General features: G+C 35.3%; 1 protein-coding gene across 1 annotated transcript in view; it reads right to left on the minus strand.

The window, feature by feature from the left end:
- The window catches only part of LOC118750388 (tektin-4), a 53,013-nt gene extending 33,443 nt beyond the window's left edge, over nucleotides 1-19,570 (minus strand). Inside the window, exons 1-3 of the mRNA XM_036485108.1 lie at nucleotides 19,305-19,570; nucleotides 13,875-14,169; nucleotides 13,588-13,810 (exon numbers count right to left, since the gene is read on the minus strand). Coding sequence (XP_036341001.1) covers nucleotides 13,588-13,810; nucleotides 13,875-14,169; nucleotides 19,305-19,473 — 687 coding nt within the window. The 5' untranslated portion in view covers nucleotides 19,474-19,570. The remainder of the gene's footprint in view (nucleotides 1-13,587; nucleotides 13,811-13,874; nucleotides 14,170-19,304) is intronic.
- Nucleotides 19,571-20,944: the final 1,374 nt, after the last annotated feature.

Here is a 20,944-nt window from a genome sequence, read left to right on the forward strand (position 1 = left end):
GAATAGTCCTAAAAGTTCCAAAAATCCGAAATTAGTCCAAAAATCCCGAAAAACCCCGAAATGGTCCCGAAAGTCTCAAAATTCCAAAAGAAGTCCCAAAAAATCGATATACTCCCGAAAGCCCAGAAATTAGTTCCAAAAATCGCAAAATCAGTTCCGCGAATTACGAAATAGTCCCGAAAATACCAAAAATCTTGAAATAGTTCCGAAAGTCCCAAAGTTCCTAAATTAACCCAAAAATTTCTAAATACTCCCGAAAGTCCCAAAAATTCCGAAATTCCTCCCGACAATCCCGAAATAGACCCGAATGTTCCAAAAATCCGAAATAAGTCGCAAAATTCTGTAAATAGTCCCGTAAGTCCCAAAAATACCTAAATTTCTCCCGAAAGTCCCAAAAATCCGAAATTAGTCCCAAAAATTTGGAAATAGTCTCGAAAGTCCGAAAATCCCGAAATTACTCCCGATAATCTCGAAATAGGCCCGAAAGTTCCAAAAATCCTAAATTAGTCCCAAAATTCTGGAAATAGTCCCGAGTGTCCCACAAATACCAAAATTACTCCCGATAATCCCGAACTAGTCCCGAAAGTTCCAAAAATCTGAAATAAGTCCCAAAATTCTGTAATAGTTCCAAAAGTCCCAAAAATCCCGAAATACTCCTGAAACCCAAAAGTCCCGAAAACAGTTCCGAGAATCCCGAAATGGGCCCGAAAGTTCAAATAATTTCGAAATACACCCAAAAATACCGAAATTACTCCCGACTATCTCGAAATAGACCCAAAAGCTCCAAAAATCTGGAAATAGTCTCGAAAGTCCCAAAAATACCAAAATTACTCCCTTTAATCCCGAGATCGTTCCGAGAGTCCCAAAAATCCGAAAACAGGTCCCAAAAACCCCGAATTAGTTCTCAAAATCCCAAAATTCCTAAATTAGTCCCAAAAATGGAGAAGTAGTCCCGAAAGTCCCAAAAATCCGAAATTAGTTCCAAAAATTCCGAAATACTCCCGTAAAATCCCGAAATGGTCCCGAAAGTCTCAAAATTCCAAAAGAAGTCCCAAAAAAATCGATATACTCCCGAAAGCCCAGAAATTAGTTCCAAAAATCGCAAAATCAGTTCCGCGAATTACGAAACAGTCCCGAAAGTCCCAAAAATCCTGAAATAGTTCCGAAAGTTCCATAGTTCCTAAATTAGTTCCAAAAATCCCGAAATGATCTCGAAAGTCCCAAAAATCCAAAACAAAGTCCCAAAAATCCCGAAAATCTGAAGTTATTCCTGAGAATCCCGAAATAGTCCAAAAGTCCCCAAAATCAGGAGACTGCCCGAAAGTCCCGAAATTACTCCCGACAATCTCGAAATAGACCCGAAAGTCCCAAAAATCCTAAATAAGTCCCACAAATTTGAAAATAGTCTCGAAAGTCCCAAAAATACCTAAATTACTCCCGATAATCCCGAAATAATCCCGAGAGCCCCAAAAATCCCTAAATAGTCCCGAAGGTCCCAACAGTCCCGAAATTATTCCGGAGAATCCCAAAAACCCCATAAATCCGAAATTAGTCCCAAAAATCTGGAAATAGTCCGGAAAGTCCCAAAAATTTGAAATTAGTCTTAAAAATCCAAAAATAGTCCAGGAGTCCCAAAAATCCCGAAAATTCCGAAATATTCCCGAAAGTCCCGCTATTAACTCCGAGAATCTCGAAAGTCCCAAAAATCCCGAAACTAGTTCCAAAAATCCCTAAATATATTTAAAGTCGTTTCGAAAATCCCGATATTAGTTCCGAGAATCCCGAATCCGGGAATCCCTAAAGAATTACGAAATAGCTTCGAAAATCCCAAAATAGTCCCGAAAACTCCGAAATAGTCTTGAAAATCCTGATTTAGTTTGACGAATCTCTCAAATGCAGAAACAGCTCCCAAATTGAGGTGTGGTGAGTTTAGGTGAGGTGTGGTGAGTTGATTTGAGGAGAGGTGAAGTGAGTTGTAGTAAAGTAAGTTGAGGTGAGTGTAAGGTGAGGTGTTAATTCTCTAAATTTCTCCTAAATTATACAGTATTTAGTTTGAAAGTATTTAGCCATCGACTAAATACCTTGGTACTTTAGTGAAAGTATTTTGCATCCCCAAGGTACATGAGTACTTTGGACCAGAGTATTTAGCGCCCACTAAATACTTTCGTCTTTTGTACTTTGATATATAGCAGCTCCTTAATACTCAAGTTTTTCTTACTTTAATATCTAATAGCTCCTAAATACCTAAATACTTTTTACTTGAGTATTTAGCACCACCTAAATACCTAAGAATTGTTTACTTGGGTATTTAGCAGCTCCTAAATACCTAAGTAAATAGTACTTGGGTATTTAGCAGCTCCTAAATACCTAAGTAGATAGTACTTTGGTATTTATAACAACACAAAATACCTAAATACTTTTGTACTTAGTATTTAATACTTAGTAAATACAATTTTGCCCATCACTGGGTTTAACTATGCACTGTGAATTCGGTCCTTAATGTTTAGTACTTTTATAAACCTTTACCACTCTATACAAGAAACGCCATATAAATCCACATTTTAAACTTTGAACAAAAATTTAAAAAGTTGAAAAGTTTTCACCAAAATTTCACCCTTTTTTATGCGTGCAGCATGGTTAATTAATAATAAGGTGCTGTCACTTAGGGGGTGGTTGTTGTAATTTTGGCACTTTAGGCATACCAGCGTTACAGTAATGCTTACTCTATTTATTCCAATCTCATTTCTGGACAAAATGGAACAAAAAATGGAGCAGACAATTTTGTGAGAAAAGTTTGCGCAGGTATACTGTTTGTTTGTTTCGCTTTTGCTTTCGTTTCAAATTCATTGGAAATTTTGAGCGATAATCTATCTATATATATGTATAAATGTGAATGAACCTGAAATTTGGTATGCAGACATATCTATTGTAGGTGCTTATAGTAAGGTATATATATAAATGAGACTGTGAAAGGAAGCTCGGCGAATCCCAAAGGCGTGGAATATTTACCAGTTATAACTTCGGAACCATAAGTCACATAAACATGACATTGTATGCAGAGATATGTATCTATGGTAGGTGCTTATAGTAAGGTTTATATAAATGAGTTTGTAAAAGAGAGCGTAGCACTTTATATAGCCGTGGAATTTTTTATCAGCCATAACTTCGGTACCACAAGTCACATGACCCCTTTAATTCCTTCTGACATATACTATACATATCCAACATATTATTGGAGCAGTGTCTCGGATGGCTAACAACTTAAACGCATAATTATTTTATAATATAACTGATAGAATTCAGAAATGTAATTTTTAAATGGTAGCGAAAATAAAGGTCGTAATAAAATTCCCTCTAAAGTTTAGATATTTAAAAACTAAGTACGCATATACATGTACTTCAGAACTTAAGGAAAACATACAAATAAAAGTCCATACGGGCTAATATGTCATTTTCATTAGAATTTAAGAATAATTAAATAATGGTGCATTTACATGATATGAATCTGTTCATAATCATCATTTTCCGAAGGTCGCGAAGTTCAAGAAACAAGGAAAAAATAAATTTTATTAATTCTTTTTCGATAGCATTTTGCTAGGTATATCTTTGGTTCACGTTCGTACTGTGCGGTCGCTTAAACATTCGTTTGAAAGAATTTCTAAAGTTACTTTGTTTATCTAAGTGCTAAGCAGTTCTAATTTGTGTAATTTATACTGAAAAAGCTATTTGAAGCCAAGCTCCAATAAATTGTTGTGTTTTAGACATAAAGTGCGTGGATTAATAATTAAAAATTAATATTCTTGTCATTCCTTGTGCATATTTTCCTCTTTTGGTGCATTATTGTTGTTTTGCGTGAGAGTGCATTTTCCCATCTTCCGCTATTTATCATACATTTTGCTTATCATCGATTAAATAATTTTCCTGCAAACAGCTGATTTTGGTTTGCTTTTATACTTTTAAGCTTTTTGGCTCAGTGGCTTTAAAACTCTTAAGTTCAGCACGGTTTCTAACCATTGAACTTACAATACCTAGACTTCTGTGTCTCTCAAACGCTCATCTTTGCTGCTATCGTACTAAAAGCGTACACTGTGAGTTTTTCTTGTACATACAAATTGTTACTACATACTTCGCGCTGCAATGTATTAATCCTGCTGTTTTGAAAAATGTAACATTAAAAACGACTTAAAGCGTTGCGTTGCGTGTTTGTTGTGTGATGACTTAGCTCACGTAAAAGGCTGGTCTCAATGGTAGGGTGGCCGATATCATAACCGATAACAAAGGTGTTCGTTGGTCTTGCCCCAAGTGCAGACCAACCGAAGTTGAGCTTTGTAAAATGTTTAGGAGCGCCAGAAGTGGCTTCCAGGAGTTGGGTATGGAGTTAAAACTTCTAAACGAAAAGTTTAAGCACTATGAAGATGCATTTAAAGACTTTAAGTGCATTGAATCTTCATCCTCTCCATCACCCAAGCTTAAACAAGCTTCAAAAAAAGCGGAAGCATGGAGGAGACAGCATTGTTCCTAATCCCATTGCTTTAGACATTGACACTCCGCTCATTGATCCTTTGCCTACTCCCGGCTTGAATAAGGAATTAATAAGTTTCAATTCTTTCTTTAGTTCGTGAGTTTGAGTTTAAACCTCCAGCTCGGAATGAAAATACTGTTCAAATTCCCTCCTCAGGATCAAAAAACTTATAAGTAATTTTTTCTTCAATATTTATTACCAAAATGTTAGGGGTCTAAATACTAAATTAACTGAGCTGTACTTAAAGTCTTTTGATTTAAATTATGAAATTTTGGTTTTTACTGAAACTTGGCTTAAACCGAATGTGTTTAATAGTGAAATATTGTGTAGTAAGTTTGAAATATTTAGAAATGATCGCTTAGATAGAAAAGGTGGGGGTGTTTAAATAGCTGTTCAGACCGACTTTTCATCTGAAAAAGTTGCGTTCACAGGTTCAGATGATGTTGAATTCCTCTGTGTTAGAATACGGTGCCCCTCATGTAGAGTTTTTCTTGTTGCAATTTATATTCCACCAAACTCTAACCCTTCGGTTTACTTCAAACATTCTTCATTATTGCTCTCTTTATTTGCCATGGTCAAGCCCTCCGATTCGATTGTTGTGTTGGGTGATTTCAATCAAGCGTGTGTTTCCTGGGATTCGGTGGATGGAATTCTGGTGCCAAATTCTTCTCGGGATGTACTTAACCAATTTCTTAACGAACTTTCCGATCTTGGTCTATCTCAGATTAATTCTGTTATCAACAACTTAGGTAAATGTCTTGATTTAGCGTTTATTGATGATACTGATAAATGCACTATTATACGGGGCGATCATTTAGTTATACCTAAAGACCCTTATCACCCACCACTTGAGTTGTCCTTGGCACCATCCTACGATTCATTTTATTGTCCTGAAACTAGAAAGCCGAAAGGTCGCCGATAATCTTTCAAATACGCTAACTACGACAAGCTTAAAACAGCTATATCTGAAATAATCTGGCCTGAGTACGATGGGGATGTTGAGAACAGTGTCTTACACTTTAATAAAATCTTGAATAATATATTCAGTAAACTCATTCCTCTTGTTAAGGAAAATACCGGACCTCGTAACTCGTTGTGGTTTAACTCAGAGCTAAAACATTTAAAAAATCAGAAAACTAAATCATTTAAACTTTATAAAAAATCAGGCCTGTCTTCTCACTACGCCGCGTACTCCATCCTTCGTCATAAATACAATGCCTTAAACAGAAAATGTTACAGGAATTACATTAATAAAACTCGCATTAACATCGTTTCTAATCCCAAGTCATTTTATCATTTTGTTAACTCAAAACGTAAAATAAATGGGTTTGCCTCAACACTGAAATTAGATGATGTTATTTCTGGTGATGATGATATGATTGCTGATATGTTTGCAAATTATTTTGAATCGAACTATTCTGTCGAGCCAAATGAAAAAACTTCTAGCTATCCATTTGTCAATGTTATTGTGACTTGCTAAAATTGTATTTTTATACCCGAGCGCACTTGTGCACAAGGGTATATTAATTTTGTTCACATAACGGTTGTTTGTAACAGCCAAAACGAATCGAGATAGATATACCCAAATGTATACATAAATGATCAGGATGAAAAAAGAAATTGATTAAACCATGTCTGTCTGTCCGTCCGTCTGTCCGTCTGTCCGTCCGTACGTGTACACGATAACTCGAGCAAAAATTGAGATATCTCAACGAAATTTGCTATGTAGGTTTCCCTTAATCCAAGATAGGTTGGTATTGAAAATGGGCGAAATCGGACTTTAACCACGCCCACTTCCCATATAACGGTAATTTCCAGAAATACGAAAACTGCGATATTTTAGTAACTACTGAAGATAATTCACTCAAAATTGATATTTACAATAATTTTTAGACGAAAAATAAGAATATTATAAATTTTTGGAAAATGGGCGTAGCCACGCCCACTTATGGTTACATGTGTATAACTTGGTAACCGCTACACCAATTTCTTCCCAACTGGGCACAGTTATTAGCCTTCGCACATCATACCAAATGGCCGAAAATTTTTAAAATCGCTCAATAACCACGCCTACTTCCCATATAACGGTAATTTTCAGAAATACGAAAACTGCGATATTTTAGTAACTACTGGAGATTATTCACTCAAAATTGATATTTATAGTAAGTTTTAGACGAAAAATAAGAATATTATAAATTTTTGGAAAATGGGCGTAGCCACGCCCACTTATGGTTACATGTGTATATCTTGGTAACCGCTGCACCAATTTCTTCCAAACTTTGCACAGTTGTTGGCCTTGGCACAGCAAAATCGGACAATAACCACGCCCACATCCCATATAACGGTAATTTAGAGAAATACAAAATATTCGATAAATCAGTAAATATTGAAGCTAATTTATTCAAAATTGATGCTTGCAACAATTCTTTACCAAGAAATACGATTATGGTAAAACTTTGGAAAATGGGCGTGGCACCGCCCACTTATGATCTCATATAAGTATATCGGTAACCGTTCTACCAATTTGTACCAAACTCGGTGTGGTTATTGTTGCTTGCCACATATAAGCAAAACGTTGAAAATTATTGAAATCGGACTAAAATAATGGCCGCTTCTCATATAACGGTTAATTTTCAGAAATGCTTGAAACTTCAATATTTCGAAACTGAAGGACGCTAATTTACTCAAAATTGATACACCCCGGCTTACCATCTAGCGGAAGGTTTCGGAAAGGTGAAAAAACATATATGCATTTAATACTTGCGCCGGGTATTTAATGTTCGGCTTCGACCGAACTTAGACTTTCTTACTTGTTTTTAATATTTTTATTGAGCTTTGTACCACGATTGTTTATTAGGAAAAATTGAAAAAGCAACAAAGTCTAAGCGGTAGAAGTTATTGCCTTTTCAATTTTTCTAGCTATCCTTTTCCACTCCCACAGTTTGACCACATCCGTATTCCTTCAATCTCCGCTGACAATGTTCTCCTTCATTTGAATAGTTTAAAAAATTATTTTCTAAGTAGCCCGGATGGTATTCCCTCCTGTGTCATAATAAGTTGTGCTGATTATCTATATAAGCCATTAACAAACATCTTCAATGCTTCTCTAAAGCAAGGAGTTTTCCCCTCTTTGTGGAAGGAGTCGTATATCTTGGCGCTTTATTAAAATGGAAGCAGGTCGAATATTGCGAATTATAGGGAAATCGCTAAGCTGTGTGCCATTCCTAAATTATTTGAAGAAATCGTTACGGAAGAACTATCTTATTCCATAACACCCGTTATCGATGTATCACAACACGGCTTTTGTAAAGATAAATCAACTGTATCAAACCTTCTTGAATTCACTACAAATGTGAACAATGGTTTCGAAAGTAATTATCAAACTGACGTCATTGACATTGATTTTAGCAAGGCTTTTGATAAAGTATCTCATTCAACTCTAATATACAAACTTGATAAAATTGGTTTCCCTCCAATCCTGCTGCGCTGGCTTTCTTCTTATTTAATGGGCAGGAAACAGAGGGTTATCTTTAAAAAATGTTCATCTCGTGTAATTCATGTGACGTCAGGTGTACCTCAAGGTCCCTTGGTCCCCTTCTGTTTATTTTATTCATCAACGATCTTCCAAATATTTTGAAGTATTCGAATTGCTTAATGTATGCAGACGACATTAAGTTTTTTAAGTTCATTGGTGCCCCAGGAGACAGGAAACAATTACAGGTGGACCTTAGTAATGTGTTTAAATGGTGCGAAGTAAATTCTATGTCACTTAACTTGCAAAAGTGTAAATTTATGTGTTTCTCTAGAAAACCCTTTCAATCATATAGCTACCGCATTTGTGAAGATAGTGTTGATCAGGTAACTAATTTCATTAATCTAGGCGTAACCATGGACTCTACGCTTGATTTCAAGTCCCATGTAAACTCTTATGTTAATAGAGCCAAGGGCGTCTTGGCTTTCATCAAACGTTGGGCTAAAGAATTCAGAGATCCTTATGCCACTACAGCTCTCTTCACCTCCCTAGTCAGGCCGATCTTAGAATATGGGTCCGTCGTATGGAACCCTAGATATCAAACGCACTCTGACAGACTCGAGTCGGTACAGAAACAATTCTTATTATTCGCATTAAATAATTTGCCTTGGGATTCGACATTATATCTCCCACCGTACAAAAGCCGCTTGAAGCTCATACATTTGCCAACGCTGCACAGCCATAGAGAGATGCTCGGGTTTTGTTCATGGTTAAGATCTTGAACGGGATGGTCAATAGTCCCTTTCCACTGAACCAGATCACGTTATGTATTCCTTCTAGGCCTTCTAGACATTACAAGCCCATTAAGTTAACTATTTGTAGAACAAATTTTGAAATGCATGATGCTTTTCGTTGCCTATGCCAGGACTTTAATAAGCATTACGACTATTTTAACACCTCCGACTCACATTTTACCATTAAGAAAACCTTACTTGAGATTTTGAATAAATAACATGAAAACCTTTACATTGCACCTTATCGTCCAGCTGGTGAACTGTATTTCTGTTCAGTTTATGAGGTAAACGTAAACGTGAATCGCTTTTTTGTAACTAAATAAATTAATATCTTTAACCGGGAACGATAAATTACACAATGATATATGATGATAATATGACTGCTTAGTACAACTGTAATCGGCTTCGTATATTTTCGCGACCGCGTAAGACAATACGAGCATGGATCGTAAACTCGGCCTTTCCGACCATGATCAACAGCTTGTCCACAGCGCGGAGCGAAAACTAGAGCTTTCCGCCTGCCACACACTTAAAGTAATGACTTCGGGAACATGGATCGGAAACTCGTTCTTTCCGACCATGCTGAACAGCTTGTCCACAATGCGGAGTGGAAACTAGAGCTTTCCGCCTGCCACACATTCAAAGTAATGACTTCGGGAACATGGATCGGAAACTCGTTCTTTCCGACCATGTGCAACAGCTTGTTCATAGCGCGGAGCGGAAACCAGAGCTTTCCGCCTGCCACACATACAAAGTAATGTCTTCGGGAACAAGGATCGGAAACCCGGCCTCACCGACCTTAATCAACAGACCTCGTTTCCGCCCACACAAAAGTAGACTGAAGACTAGGCCTCGCCAGCTACCAAACCTGCTATTTTATGCTGTTATTATTATTATTAATATTATTATTATAAATTACTATGTATCTAAATTTTCTATTCTCATTTGTCTGTAAGAAAACATTTTTCTGTAGACCAAATAAATAAATAAATAAGCCGTATGAATTTTCCTATAAAAGAAGCACCAACTCTATAAACAAATGAATGAAAGCTATATATATTTAACATTTTTGACTTATATACTTGGCAAGTATTTTTTTTGTAAACAACAAACAAAAAAATTTCATTTTGTGCTAACTTCGAAACTAGAAGCTTATTTTATTTTTAATGTGCTTTAAAAAGGACCTACTGCCAATAAAGCCTTGCGGTTTGCTATTTTTTCAAATGTGTAATGCTTCCGTTTAAACATCTTTGTGGATAAACAGTTTTTTGTTCAGAAATTGCTTGTTTACGTTTTTTGTCTTTCATATTAAAAACGTTTGGCATAAGTTGAAATCATAGGGATGCCGTTTTCTTTCGGTTTCTCAATGGATTTTATACTTGAAAAGGCACCAAAATATGTATGCAACACTTTTACATATCGTCATTTAAAGTACAAAACCGCGCATCAAGAAAATGCAAAACCTTGTACGTGAGGTTGCCTAAATTTTATAGGAGAGAGTAAAATTTCTCATAATTCAAAACGGTTCCCTCTTTTAAACTTAATTATCTCTTCTTATGTCTAAGTATCAAAATTTTATTATAAATGATTAAGGCCTTGATGATAGGAGCTTCCGGTGAGCAAATATCTTTTTTTGGCACAAATGTCAGTTACGAGGTTTTGCACAACCACGATACGCGATTTTTTACTTTAAACGACGATATACAGGTTGGCGCTTACACAATATGTTAGTGTTTGGCCTAGCTTCTCCTCCCATATGGGGCGTGCACCTTGATTTTGTCACACAAAGGGGAAGGGCAGTTTTACGCCGACTCCGAACGGCAATTGTATTTTTATGAGAAGCTGTTTTCATGACAGAATACACTCGGAGGTTTACTATTACCAATAGAGGAGCGACAGCGAACAGCGGAGTGTATATATCGCTGGCTGAGTGGAATATCGACCTATCTCGGCAGCCAGTTCGAAAACGCCCTATCTCAGAAAACTTTTCAAAAACGCCCTACTTCAGAATTTTATTTAAAAACACTCTATCTCAGAATTTGGTTGAATAACGCCTTATTTCATAATCCGGTTCAAAAACGCCCTATCTCAAACGAAAATACATTGAAAATAAGCTGAGATAGGGCCTTTTTGAATCGGCAGCTAAGATAGGGTGTTTTCAATCAAATTCTGAAGTAGGGCATTCTTGAAAAGTTTTCTGAGATAGGGTGTTTTCGAACTGGCTACTGAGATAAGTCGATCTTCCACTCAGCCATCGATATGTAATATAAAAAATAATGAGAGGTACTATAAGAAAATGTACCCAAAATTCAGGAGCAAATGAAAAAATGCTCATTGAAAATAACTCACATGTATAAATTAAATAATATAACTTGAGCGGTTACAGCGCTAAACAAAAGGAAGAGTTAGAAAAAATAGCAATGCGGTTTGAAGGAAACATAAGACCATAAAATGTTTGTTTGTTTCGTTAATTCTCCCAACCTTTTAAGATATGACACTCCTTTCTTTACATTAGTTTACAAATATACACTTATTGTTCTACAATGGCAAACATTTTCGTGGGATGTTTTTTCTTTTCGAAATTAGAAAATACATTACGATCATATTGTACCGAAATAAGTGTGATATCCCTGCATTTTGTAAAAGCCAGAAAGAAGCATCAACTGTATGAAAAAATAAAAGGGAGAAGTATACATACCTTCTATAGTTTTGAAAAAATATAGGCTTATGTTTACTTAAATGTGATATAAAGGCTCATTAAAATGTTGTGTAATGTCTTGTTATCATAGTGCTTTGTATTTTTATTGTCCACCATACGTGAGTCGTTTCTATTGAAAAAGATCTAGTACTAAGATTTTTTGTTGGTTTCAAATTGTTTGTTTATTGTTTTTAATTTTTAAAATTCCTACATTTGACATGTATGTGATGGCGGAGTTGCCGCTTTCCTCCTTTTCGGTGGGTTTTATATTAAAAAAGGCATCAAAATGGGAAAAAACGTCCTTGGTATCTCTGCATCTGTTAAACTTTTTATGGGAAGATGTATGAAAATCCCACTTGCTCTAATTTCATATGCTTAACAGTATCACAACAGTATGTTTACAGTATCTCCCCATAATTTTTCATATGAAAAAATCTATTATATGCATCCCACTCGATATCATTGAATTCCTCATAAGGACATGTAGTCCCTCTAGTTTAGCGTATCAACAGTTCATATGGCTTCATACCATGTAAATCCACCATAAAGAGAACGGTATAATTTAACTTGTTTTAATATGAATAAATGAAAGACGGAAAATAGTCCATATTTTTTAAGTTTTAACCATCTTCATATGTGTGTGGTACGACCGAGTGGCCTTTTAAGTTTTACAAATAATAATTTTAAGGTAGAAAAATTAAACTGAATAATAATTATTAAAATCAATATATCGATGGCTGAGTGGAAGATCGACCTATCTCGGCAGCCGGATCGAAAACGCCCTATCTTAGAAAACTTTTCAAGAACGCCCTACTTCAGAATTTTATTGAAAAACAACCTATTTCAGAATTTTATTGAAAAACACTCTATCTCAGAATTTTGTTGAAGAACGCCCTATCTCAGAATTCGGTTCAAAAGCGCCCTATCTCAAACGAAAATAAGCTGAGTTAAGGCGTTTTTGAATCGGCAGCTGAGATAGGGCGTTATTCAACAAAATTCTGAGATAGGGTGTTTTCCAATCAAATTCTGAAGTAAGGCGTTCTTGAAAAGTTTTCTGAGATAGAACGATGTTGAAAAATTTTCAGAGATAGGGCGTTTTCGAACTGGCTGCCGAGATAGGTCGATCTTCCACTCAGCCATCGATATTTGATCGAAAAAATAAAAATTAAGTAATAATAATTTCTTTTGAGCGAAAAAGTGAAACTGTGATTACACTGGTTTACAGAAAAAATATTTTATTGATGCAAGCTTCACTTAACTCGTGTGGGGTCCACTGATATATGTATGTATGGGAAATAGTAAGTAGAAAAGTAGTAAAAATAATCCTAATCTTTTCCACTTTTTTCTACTACCCCAAAATGCATGGCCGCAATTGGCATGCAGAAAAAGTGAGGTTATGTAAGTGACGTCAACTTATATTTATTTCACCATGTGCGTGCAGGTTTGTAGCCTATTAAACTGTAGTAAAAATCCCGTTTATTTTTTTAAATTTTTTTGGTTGAAGGTGTTTTGCTTTTCTCCGTACAAAGTACATTTGTTAGACAATTTTCTTTTATACGGAAGACACGGCCAAAAAAAAATTTCCAAAAATCACCAGAATGTTTTAGAAGCTTGAAACTTGCGTTTTGCTTTACTCCAATTTATTGAGCTCAATGATTAAAAAGTTTGAAATTTTGGTGAAACTTTATAGAATTCTTATAATTTCTGTACAAAGTTTGAAATATGAATTTTTATGATACTTATCTGTTGTATAATCAGCTAGACTTTTATAAAAAACAACCAACAAAACATTAAATAAACAAATGCAAAATTTTCAAAACTGTTCAAAATATCGCACTTCTATTAACTCCAGTTAGCACAAACCCAACGATTCATTGAGGGGTTAATGTTTGCACTTGGAATCAAACTATGGAGCATAAAATACTTCCGTCTTGAAAGTAATAATTTCGTACTTATTTACACCAAAATATTTCTAACCAAAACAAAATGCTCGTGGTTCCAAAATTTGCATATCACATTTTTGGAACTACATGTTACTTAGTTGTCCCACTTTAAGAGTTATTATTGCGTGTTGTTATGTATAGCAACAGTTCTGACTCACAGCATGTAATTCGTTTTCGAAGCGTTGAAGGTTTTCTTGAGTACAATTAATGCGAGCTATAAAAGCACGCTCTACCACATTAGCCTGGATACGAATATCACGTGCGGCATTCATTAATATCGAATTGAGCGTCTGGCGTAGTTTAATTGATTTTTGACGGCACTTCTCACATTCTTCTAAAGTTTCTTTACTAAAATGTTCCCAATACTGCTCGGAGGCTTGTCTAAATATATCTTTGTTTAATAAAGATTACGTAATCACTTTTGTATTTTGAACACAAAACTCACTCAGCAGGTTGGCGTATTGCGCCTGGTCGGAACATTATGGTCTTCGAATAATTATTGAGACCTACATTAATGGCGTCCATTTCGTAGGCTTCCTTTTTGTCGCTCCAATCGTACTCAAGACGTTGACGCGCTGTGCGATTCTCTACTTGCTGCTGCTCGAAATCTTCCAGTGTTTTCTTCAATTGTTGACGAATAGCAGCGATTAGTGCTAATTCAATTATAAGCTCTTCTTCAGGCGTATCTCGTACTAATTCAGTATCGGGTCGGCCGGTACGCTTTTCTATACATTCTTTGACTAAAATATACGAAATTTTGTTATTACATATTTTTTTAGTCTATAATGTGTAGTAGTTTATAAGTATTTTATTTATGGGCAGAGCTGGGTCGTAATCATTCCTTTAGAAATTAAAATACTCTCAATTTCAAATTACAAGGATTTGTAATTAGTAGGGATGTGCCGGATAGAGATTTTGCCGGATAACCGGATTCCGGATACCATAAATTGTTGGAGTTGAAAAATAAGAGCCGGATTCGGATATCCGATCGGATATCCGGTAGACTGCTGCCCTTTATACATTTCACAATCTATACTATTATATATTTTGAAAGCCGTTTTTTGTGTTCGCAAAGCTCGAGAATGGCTGAAAATTTTTTCTTGAAATTGCGTACACCTGCCGCACTTGTCACAAGGATGGTTGCTGGCTAAAAGAAATCCAATATATAATAGGGGGCGTAGAACTCCCATACAAACCGAATTTTCCATACTGCATATCTCTGGAAGTGTTCATGGTAGAGCTCTATACCTTGGTATGGAGATACACGAAAGCAATCACAAACTCATGAAGAAAAATTGGAGTTATTGGAAAAGGGGGGCGTGGCACCTCCGATACAAACCGAATTTTTCATACTGCATATCTCTGGAAATGTTCATGGTAGAGTTCTGGAACTGGTATGGAGATATACGAAATCAATCGCATAGTCATGAAGAAAAATTCGGACTATTTGAAATGGAGGCGTGGCACCTCCCATAAAAACCGAATTTTTCATAATAAGTATCTCTGGAAGTGTTCATGGTAGAGTACTGGAACTTTATACGGCCGTGGCACCTCCCATACAAGTCGAATTTTTCTTATTGCATATCTCTATAATTGTTCTTGGTAGAGTACTGGAACTTGGTGTGGTGATATATGAAATTAATCGCATAGTCATGGAGAATATATGGAGCTATTGTAAAAGGGGGTGTGGCACCTCCCATACAAACCAGGCTTTAACACTACGTATTTCTGGAAGTGTTCATGGTACAGTACTGTAACTTCGTATTAAGATATGTATGTATATGAAAGCAAGCCCATACTCATGGAGAAAAATGTGGCTATTTGAAAAGAGGGCGCTGGCCTACAAATGTACCGACTTTTAGCTATCTTTGAATGTTTGTGAGTGAAATTTTCCTAAATGGGTGTCCGGATTTTAACGAAATTTTTTGTATGTGTTTGAGTGGGTCTCTGTATGCTTTACATTCACAATTTAACCCGCCAGTTGGCGTTGTAGTTGAGTTATTACTAAAGATCTTACTGATGATCCGATTTGGCTAATATATAAAATATGTATTGGTAGAAATACTGTTGCAAAAATCGCCAAGTGAGAAAAGGTGCGGTGAATGTCAAGTTAAATTGACCTGTTGCTCCATTGAGTATATCGAACTCTCCTGTGTTACGATTGGCCCAATGGATGTGATTTTCCAATATTATTATGCGTGTAAGCTTTTACGGTATTTCGTCTAAAATAAGTCTACGTATATTGCATTTTGAAATTGCCACCATAGAAACGGATCATTGTTGCCGCCAGGGAGTGACGAGGAAAAAGTTCTTCAAATTTATGTCGTGCAGAAATAAATGACGAACATCGTCGAAAACTGTGCAGTGCTGCCAAGTTTTTCAATTTGAATACACTATTAGACTGGAAATTTTAGGCAATGATATGAAATTTTCGTTACGATTCGACTCTCGAAAAACGACTTGCATTCGACACGACTCTCGCGATGAGGCGGTATATTTAAGGGATTCCCAAGCTATCATAAAATAGTTGGTTTCAATTAATACAAAAATTTATTTTGCCGTTAAAAACTTTACTACATACCACCCAATTAGGTTTTTGTTTAGCTACATACTTATGACCAGATTATCTGCTTTTTTGAGCTGAACTATCCAAAACATAATTAAGAATACAAAATTTTTACCCTGAAATCCAAATTATAAAATAATCCTGTATTAAAAATATAACTTTTCCATCTACAGCCCTGATTTATAGATTAAAAAAGTTAATTAAAATCGTACTATTATGCATGCTTACATATCAGCCGCTTCCCGTATCGTTCCGCAGTTGCAATATTTTGTGGCCTACGTTTCAAAACTAGTTTTTTCTGACATTAATAAAGCTAAAAACTGGGTAAAGCTTAGGGCTGCCAGATATCTATGTTGCCAAACCGGGACACTTTAGGGAGGGCCTCTCGCTCCCTTCCCTTTCATTTCGACGTGCGAAAGGATGCAGTGAAATTTTATTTTGACAGACAAAAACAAAAACATAAAAAACATGAGATCATGAGATCATTACAACGTACGCCAACAAAACAAAACAACTTATCACAACTAAAGCACAGAGAATTTTTCATAATGCATGAACCTCTTTTTATTCTTTATAAAAATACAGTTTATATAACTTAAAAAACTTCGAAATTAATTTAAATTTTAACAACTGATCTTGTCGGGTTCGTAACAAATTTTATTCTGAAAACAAATTTCAAAATTTTTCATTTTACATTTTACATGAAAATATATTATTCAAAGCAACTTCTAATTCTTCTGAAGACAGTGCCATAAGCATACAGTAGAATACCTTAACTACTCCCCCTTTTTAAATTAGAAACGTCCTCGTTTCAGTTAATAGGTTTAGTTCTACTGTGTGACTATAACAAGCTGAAATAACTTAAAAATAAAAATTCTATAATTCATAAGTCAACAAGTAACAATATTAAAAGTAATAAATTTAATAGAATTAACACAAATTGTAAATAATCAAAATTGATAGCGCAATCGAATGAAATATTAATATATTGCGTAAAATTGTACGTATTACCTTTAAAATACCGAGCAAACATTCATCTGAGATTGCTTTTATGAATTCTTTTCCCTTCGATTAAAACTGTTGTTCCAAGATCCCTTTCAATCGTCTTTTCCACAAAAATTTTACCAAACTTATTTCCTAGTCGCCTATTTCTTCTCACAAAAACTCGTTCTCCAGGTTCATATGATTTCATTGTTTTATTTCGATTACGTCTTCTTAAAATTTGTTCCTGAACCTTAACGAATCTCTCTCGAACTTCACTTAATTTATTATTTGAACAATTTTGTAAAACGTCAATACCCTGTAGTGAAACGAACTAGTGCGGAACTGGTTCGGTTCTAGTACGTTTGGAACCTTGACTACACCTTTTCCAACTGTATTTCAGAGAAACCTAAATGTATTTCAGAAAACCACAAATTTATTTCAGAAAAGCTCAAATGTGTTTCAGGAAAGCGTAAATGTGTTTCAGAAAAACTCAGATGTGTTTCAGAAAACCGCAAATGTGTTTCAGATATGCAATATGCCTTTCAGAAAAACACAAACCCATTTCAGAAAAGCTTAATTTTATTTCAGAAAACCGCAAATGTATTTCAGAAAACCACAAATCTTTTTCAGAAAAGCTCAAATGTGTTTCAGAAAAGCGTAAATGTGTTTCACAAAATCACAAATGTATTTCAGAAAAACTTAAATGTATTTCAGAAATCCATAAAAGTATATACTTTAGAAAATGCAATTACTAATGTATGTAGTATGCATGGAGATAAACTTAAAAAAACAAATATTTTATAAAATACGCAGTTAATATTCAATAGTAATTTTATGCGGTAACGAGTAATAAATTTATTAAATAGAATTAAAGGATAATTGCACGATTTGCATGATGGACATGCGCAGAAAATCAGTCGTGCGTTTGCTTCCATGTGGACATTTATTGTACGCAAAATGTAGTGGACCTGTCATTGTAGAAGAAAAGTGTCCAATATGTCGAGGAAATATTGAAGGTAAGTACTCGTACATATAATAACATATACATCTAAATAAATAAATAGCATTTTATATTTATCTATTTATGCATATAAAAAATTTTTGTGTGCATATAACGAGGTTCTGGAAAAAACTCATTACAGGAAATATAACAACGAGGACAGATTGCGGATTGTTGAGGCCGCTAATAAGGGAGAAGACTGGTGCAGTTTAGCATCATCTTTAGATATAGTTTATAAAACTGCTTTCACATGGGTGCAATCCGGCAGAGTCGTGACTCAAAAACGAGGTGGAGGGAATGAAAAGAAGCTGACTGAAAACGAGGTAGCTGTAATGGTTCGTTGGGTGGAAGAAGACTGTACTGTCACCTTAAAGCAGTTAGTCTCCAAAGTGCAAACGTATTTGCACATCGACCGCTGCAAACTACATAGAGGGTAAATTATTCACCCTCAAAAGCGTGCACCATATACCAACGACGATGAACACGTTGGAAAACAAGCAGAAACGTTCCGAATTTGTATCAGCTTTGAGTGGTTTTATTCAGCAAGGAAAGTAAATAGTTTACATTGATGAAACCAATTTTAACTTGTTTTGTCGTTGTGCAAAAGGTCGCGCACGATCTGGGACGCGAGCAGCAGTAATACTGCCGCCATCAAGAGAACCAAATGTACATTTAATCGGTGCTGTAAGCGTAGCGGGTGTGTTATCAATGGAAACGCGACGCGGCTCTTTTAAAAAAGAGAGTGCTGGAGAGTGGGTGAAGGGGATCCTCGAGAAGTGGACCGGTTTGGGAAATAATTTGGCGGACTTAGTTATTGTGTGCGACAATGCACCTTGCCATGCTGGACTGGAGCAAGTTGCCGCCAATAATGGATCGGCTACACTTTTGCGTCTTGGGCCATACTCGCCAATGCTCAACCCCATCGAAAACGTATGGGCGAAAACAAAAGCTTACGTAAAAACGCATATTTCACTTCCCGCTGTGAATGGACCTGGAGTGGTCGAAAGGCGTTTGCAGTACTTGGAAGGCTTAATTCACGAAGCAAAAGAAACCATTGCTACTGTGGATTGTGCTCGCGCTATAAAACACTCATCCATTTTTTCTCTGATGCTTTGGCATTACGCGACATGCCTGTAGGAATGTAATTCTTTTACTTATTTTTTAATAAATTCGCACACTCACAAGTACTGTTTGGTCGTTGCTTATATAATTCTCACTTAATTGGGAAGACGATGGGGATAAAAATTTTGGGAACATACATACATTTGTATTTTTCTGAAATACATTTGTGATTTTCTGAAACACATTTCAATTTTCTGAAATACATTTCCGCTTTTCTGAAATAGATTTGTGGTGTTCTGAAATACATTTGTGGTTTTCTGAAAAAAACTTGAGCTTTTCCAAAATAGGTTTTCGTTTTTCTGAAAGCCATATTGAATATCTAAAATACATTTGCTGTTTTCTGAAACACATTTGAGTTCTTCTGAAACACATTTGCGTTTTTCTGAAAGGAATATTGAATATCTGAAATACATTTACGCTTTTCTGAAACACATTTGAGTTTTTCTGAAATAGATTTGTGGTTTTCTGATATACATTTACGTTTCTCTGAAATACAGTTGGAAAAGGTGTAGTACGCGTTAATTCTCTTTTGCATGCTAGCGACTGGCGAATTTAACATTGCGATGTCCTGGGAAGTGTCAATTATCCCCCGTTGCATCCCTTTGGCTCTAGTTCCGAACCAGTTCTAAATTCGACAGATAAGATCTAGTTCGTTTTGCATCCCTTTTTCTATAGTTCCGAACCAGTTCCAAATTCAACAGATAAGATCTAGTTCGTTTTGCATCCCTTTTTCTATAGTTCCAAACCAGTTCCTAATTCGACAGATGAGATCTAGTTCGATCTGCATCCATTTTTTATAGTTCTCAACCTGTTATAAATTCGTCACCTTAGATCTACATTTCTAATCAGGCTTGTCGAAACATTTCCCTTGTATATTAAATACGATCGGTTGAAGGAAGGACAATACAATCACAAATGTTTAAACGCATTTATTAAAAATTTATAAACCACATTAGTAGTAGTGGTAGCAGTATTGAACTTAAGTAGAAAGTTAAAAAAAAAACTGCGTTCTGCTTAAAAGTAAAAATATTAGTTCACTTTGTCTTACTTGTCTAAATTTAAGCACGTTGATTTTTAAGTAAATTCAGTTCTTTTTAAGCTTATATGTATGTGAAGTACTGCGAAAGTTTTTGTTGTACTTAACTTAAATAAGATATACAGTCAGTCAATAAAGTTTAGGTACAGTGAAGTTTTTACAATACCGGCAACTATTTTTTAAATGTTTTATTTTTCCCTAATTTTTTATAAAAAATATGGTTAATTCTACACCAAAAACCCCAAAAATCAGAGTTCCAATCCTTATGCAAAATTAAAGAAAACTGCGAATTTCCATCCAAGAATTGCAATTTGCACTCTTTAGAAAAATGTTAAGTACTCAGTTATTAGCCCATTCAATTTTAGTATAACAAAGTGCAAGTTTGAGGTAGGTAGGACTTACCATTGATATTTAGCAATGTTTTTTTTTGTTGTTTGGTAAGTCCTAGCTTCCTCACACTTGCACTTCATTATACTAAAATTGAATGGGCTAAAAAACTTTTTCTAGAGAGCGTAAATAGAAAGTGAATTATTTTAATACAATTTTGCAGAATTTTCTTAAATTTTGCACAAGGTTTGGAACTCTGAGTTTTGGGGATTTTGTTGTAGAATTGACCATATTTTTATAAAAAATTATCGAAAACTAAATTATTAAAAAAATAGTTGCCCGTATTGTAGAAAATTCGTTGTACCTAAACTTTATTGACTGACTGTATAGAGGTAGCTGTGGTGGATGGCATAAAAAAATTAATTTGTCTTTTCTTAAAAAAAAAGGTAGCTCTGGTGGCTTGCATTTTTAAATAAATTT

The sequence above is a fragment of the Rhagoletis pomonella genome, unplaced genomic scaffold, assembly GCF_013731165.1.
Source record: "Rhagoletis pomonella isolate Grant_MI unplaced genomic scaffold, Rhpom_1.0 Rhpom_scaffold_00219, whole genome shotgun sequence".
Classification (NCBI taxonomy): domain Eukaryota; kingdom Metazoa; phylum Arthropoda; class Insecta; order Diptera; family Tephritidae; genus Rhagoletis; species Rhagoletis pomonella.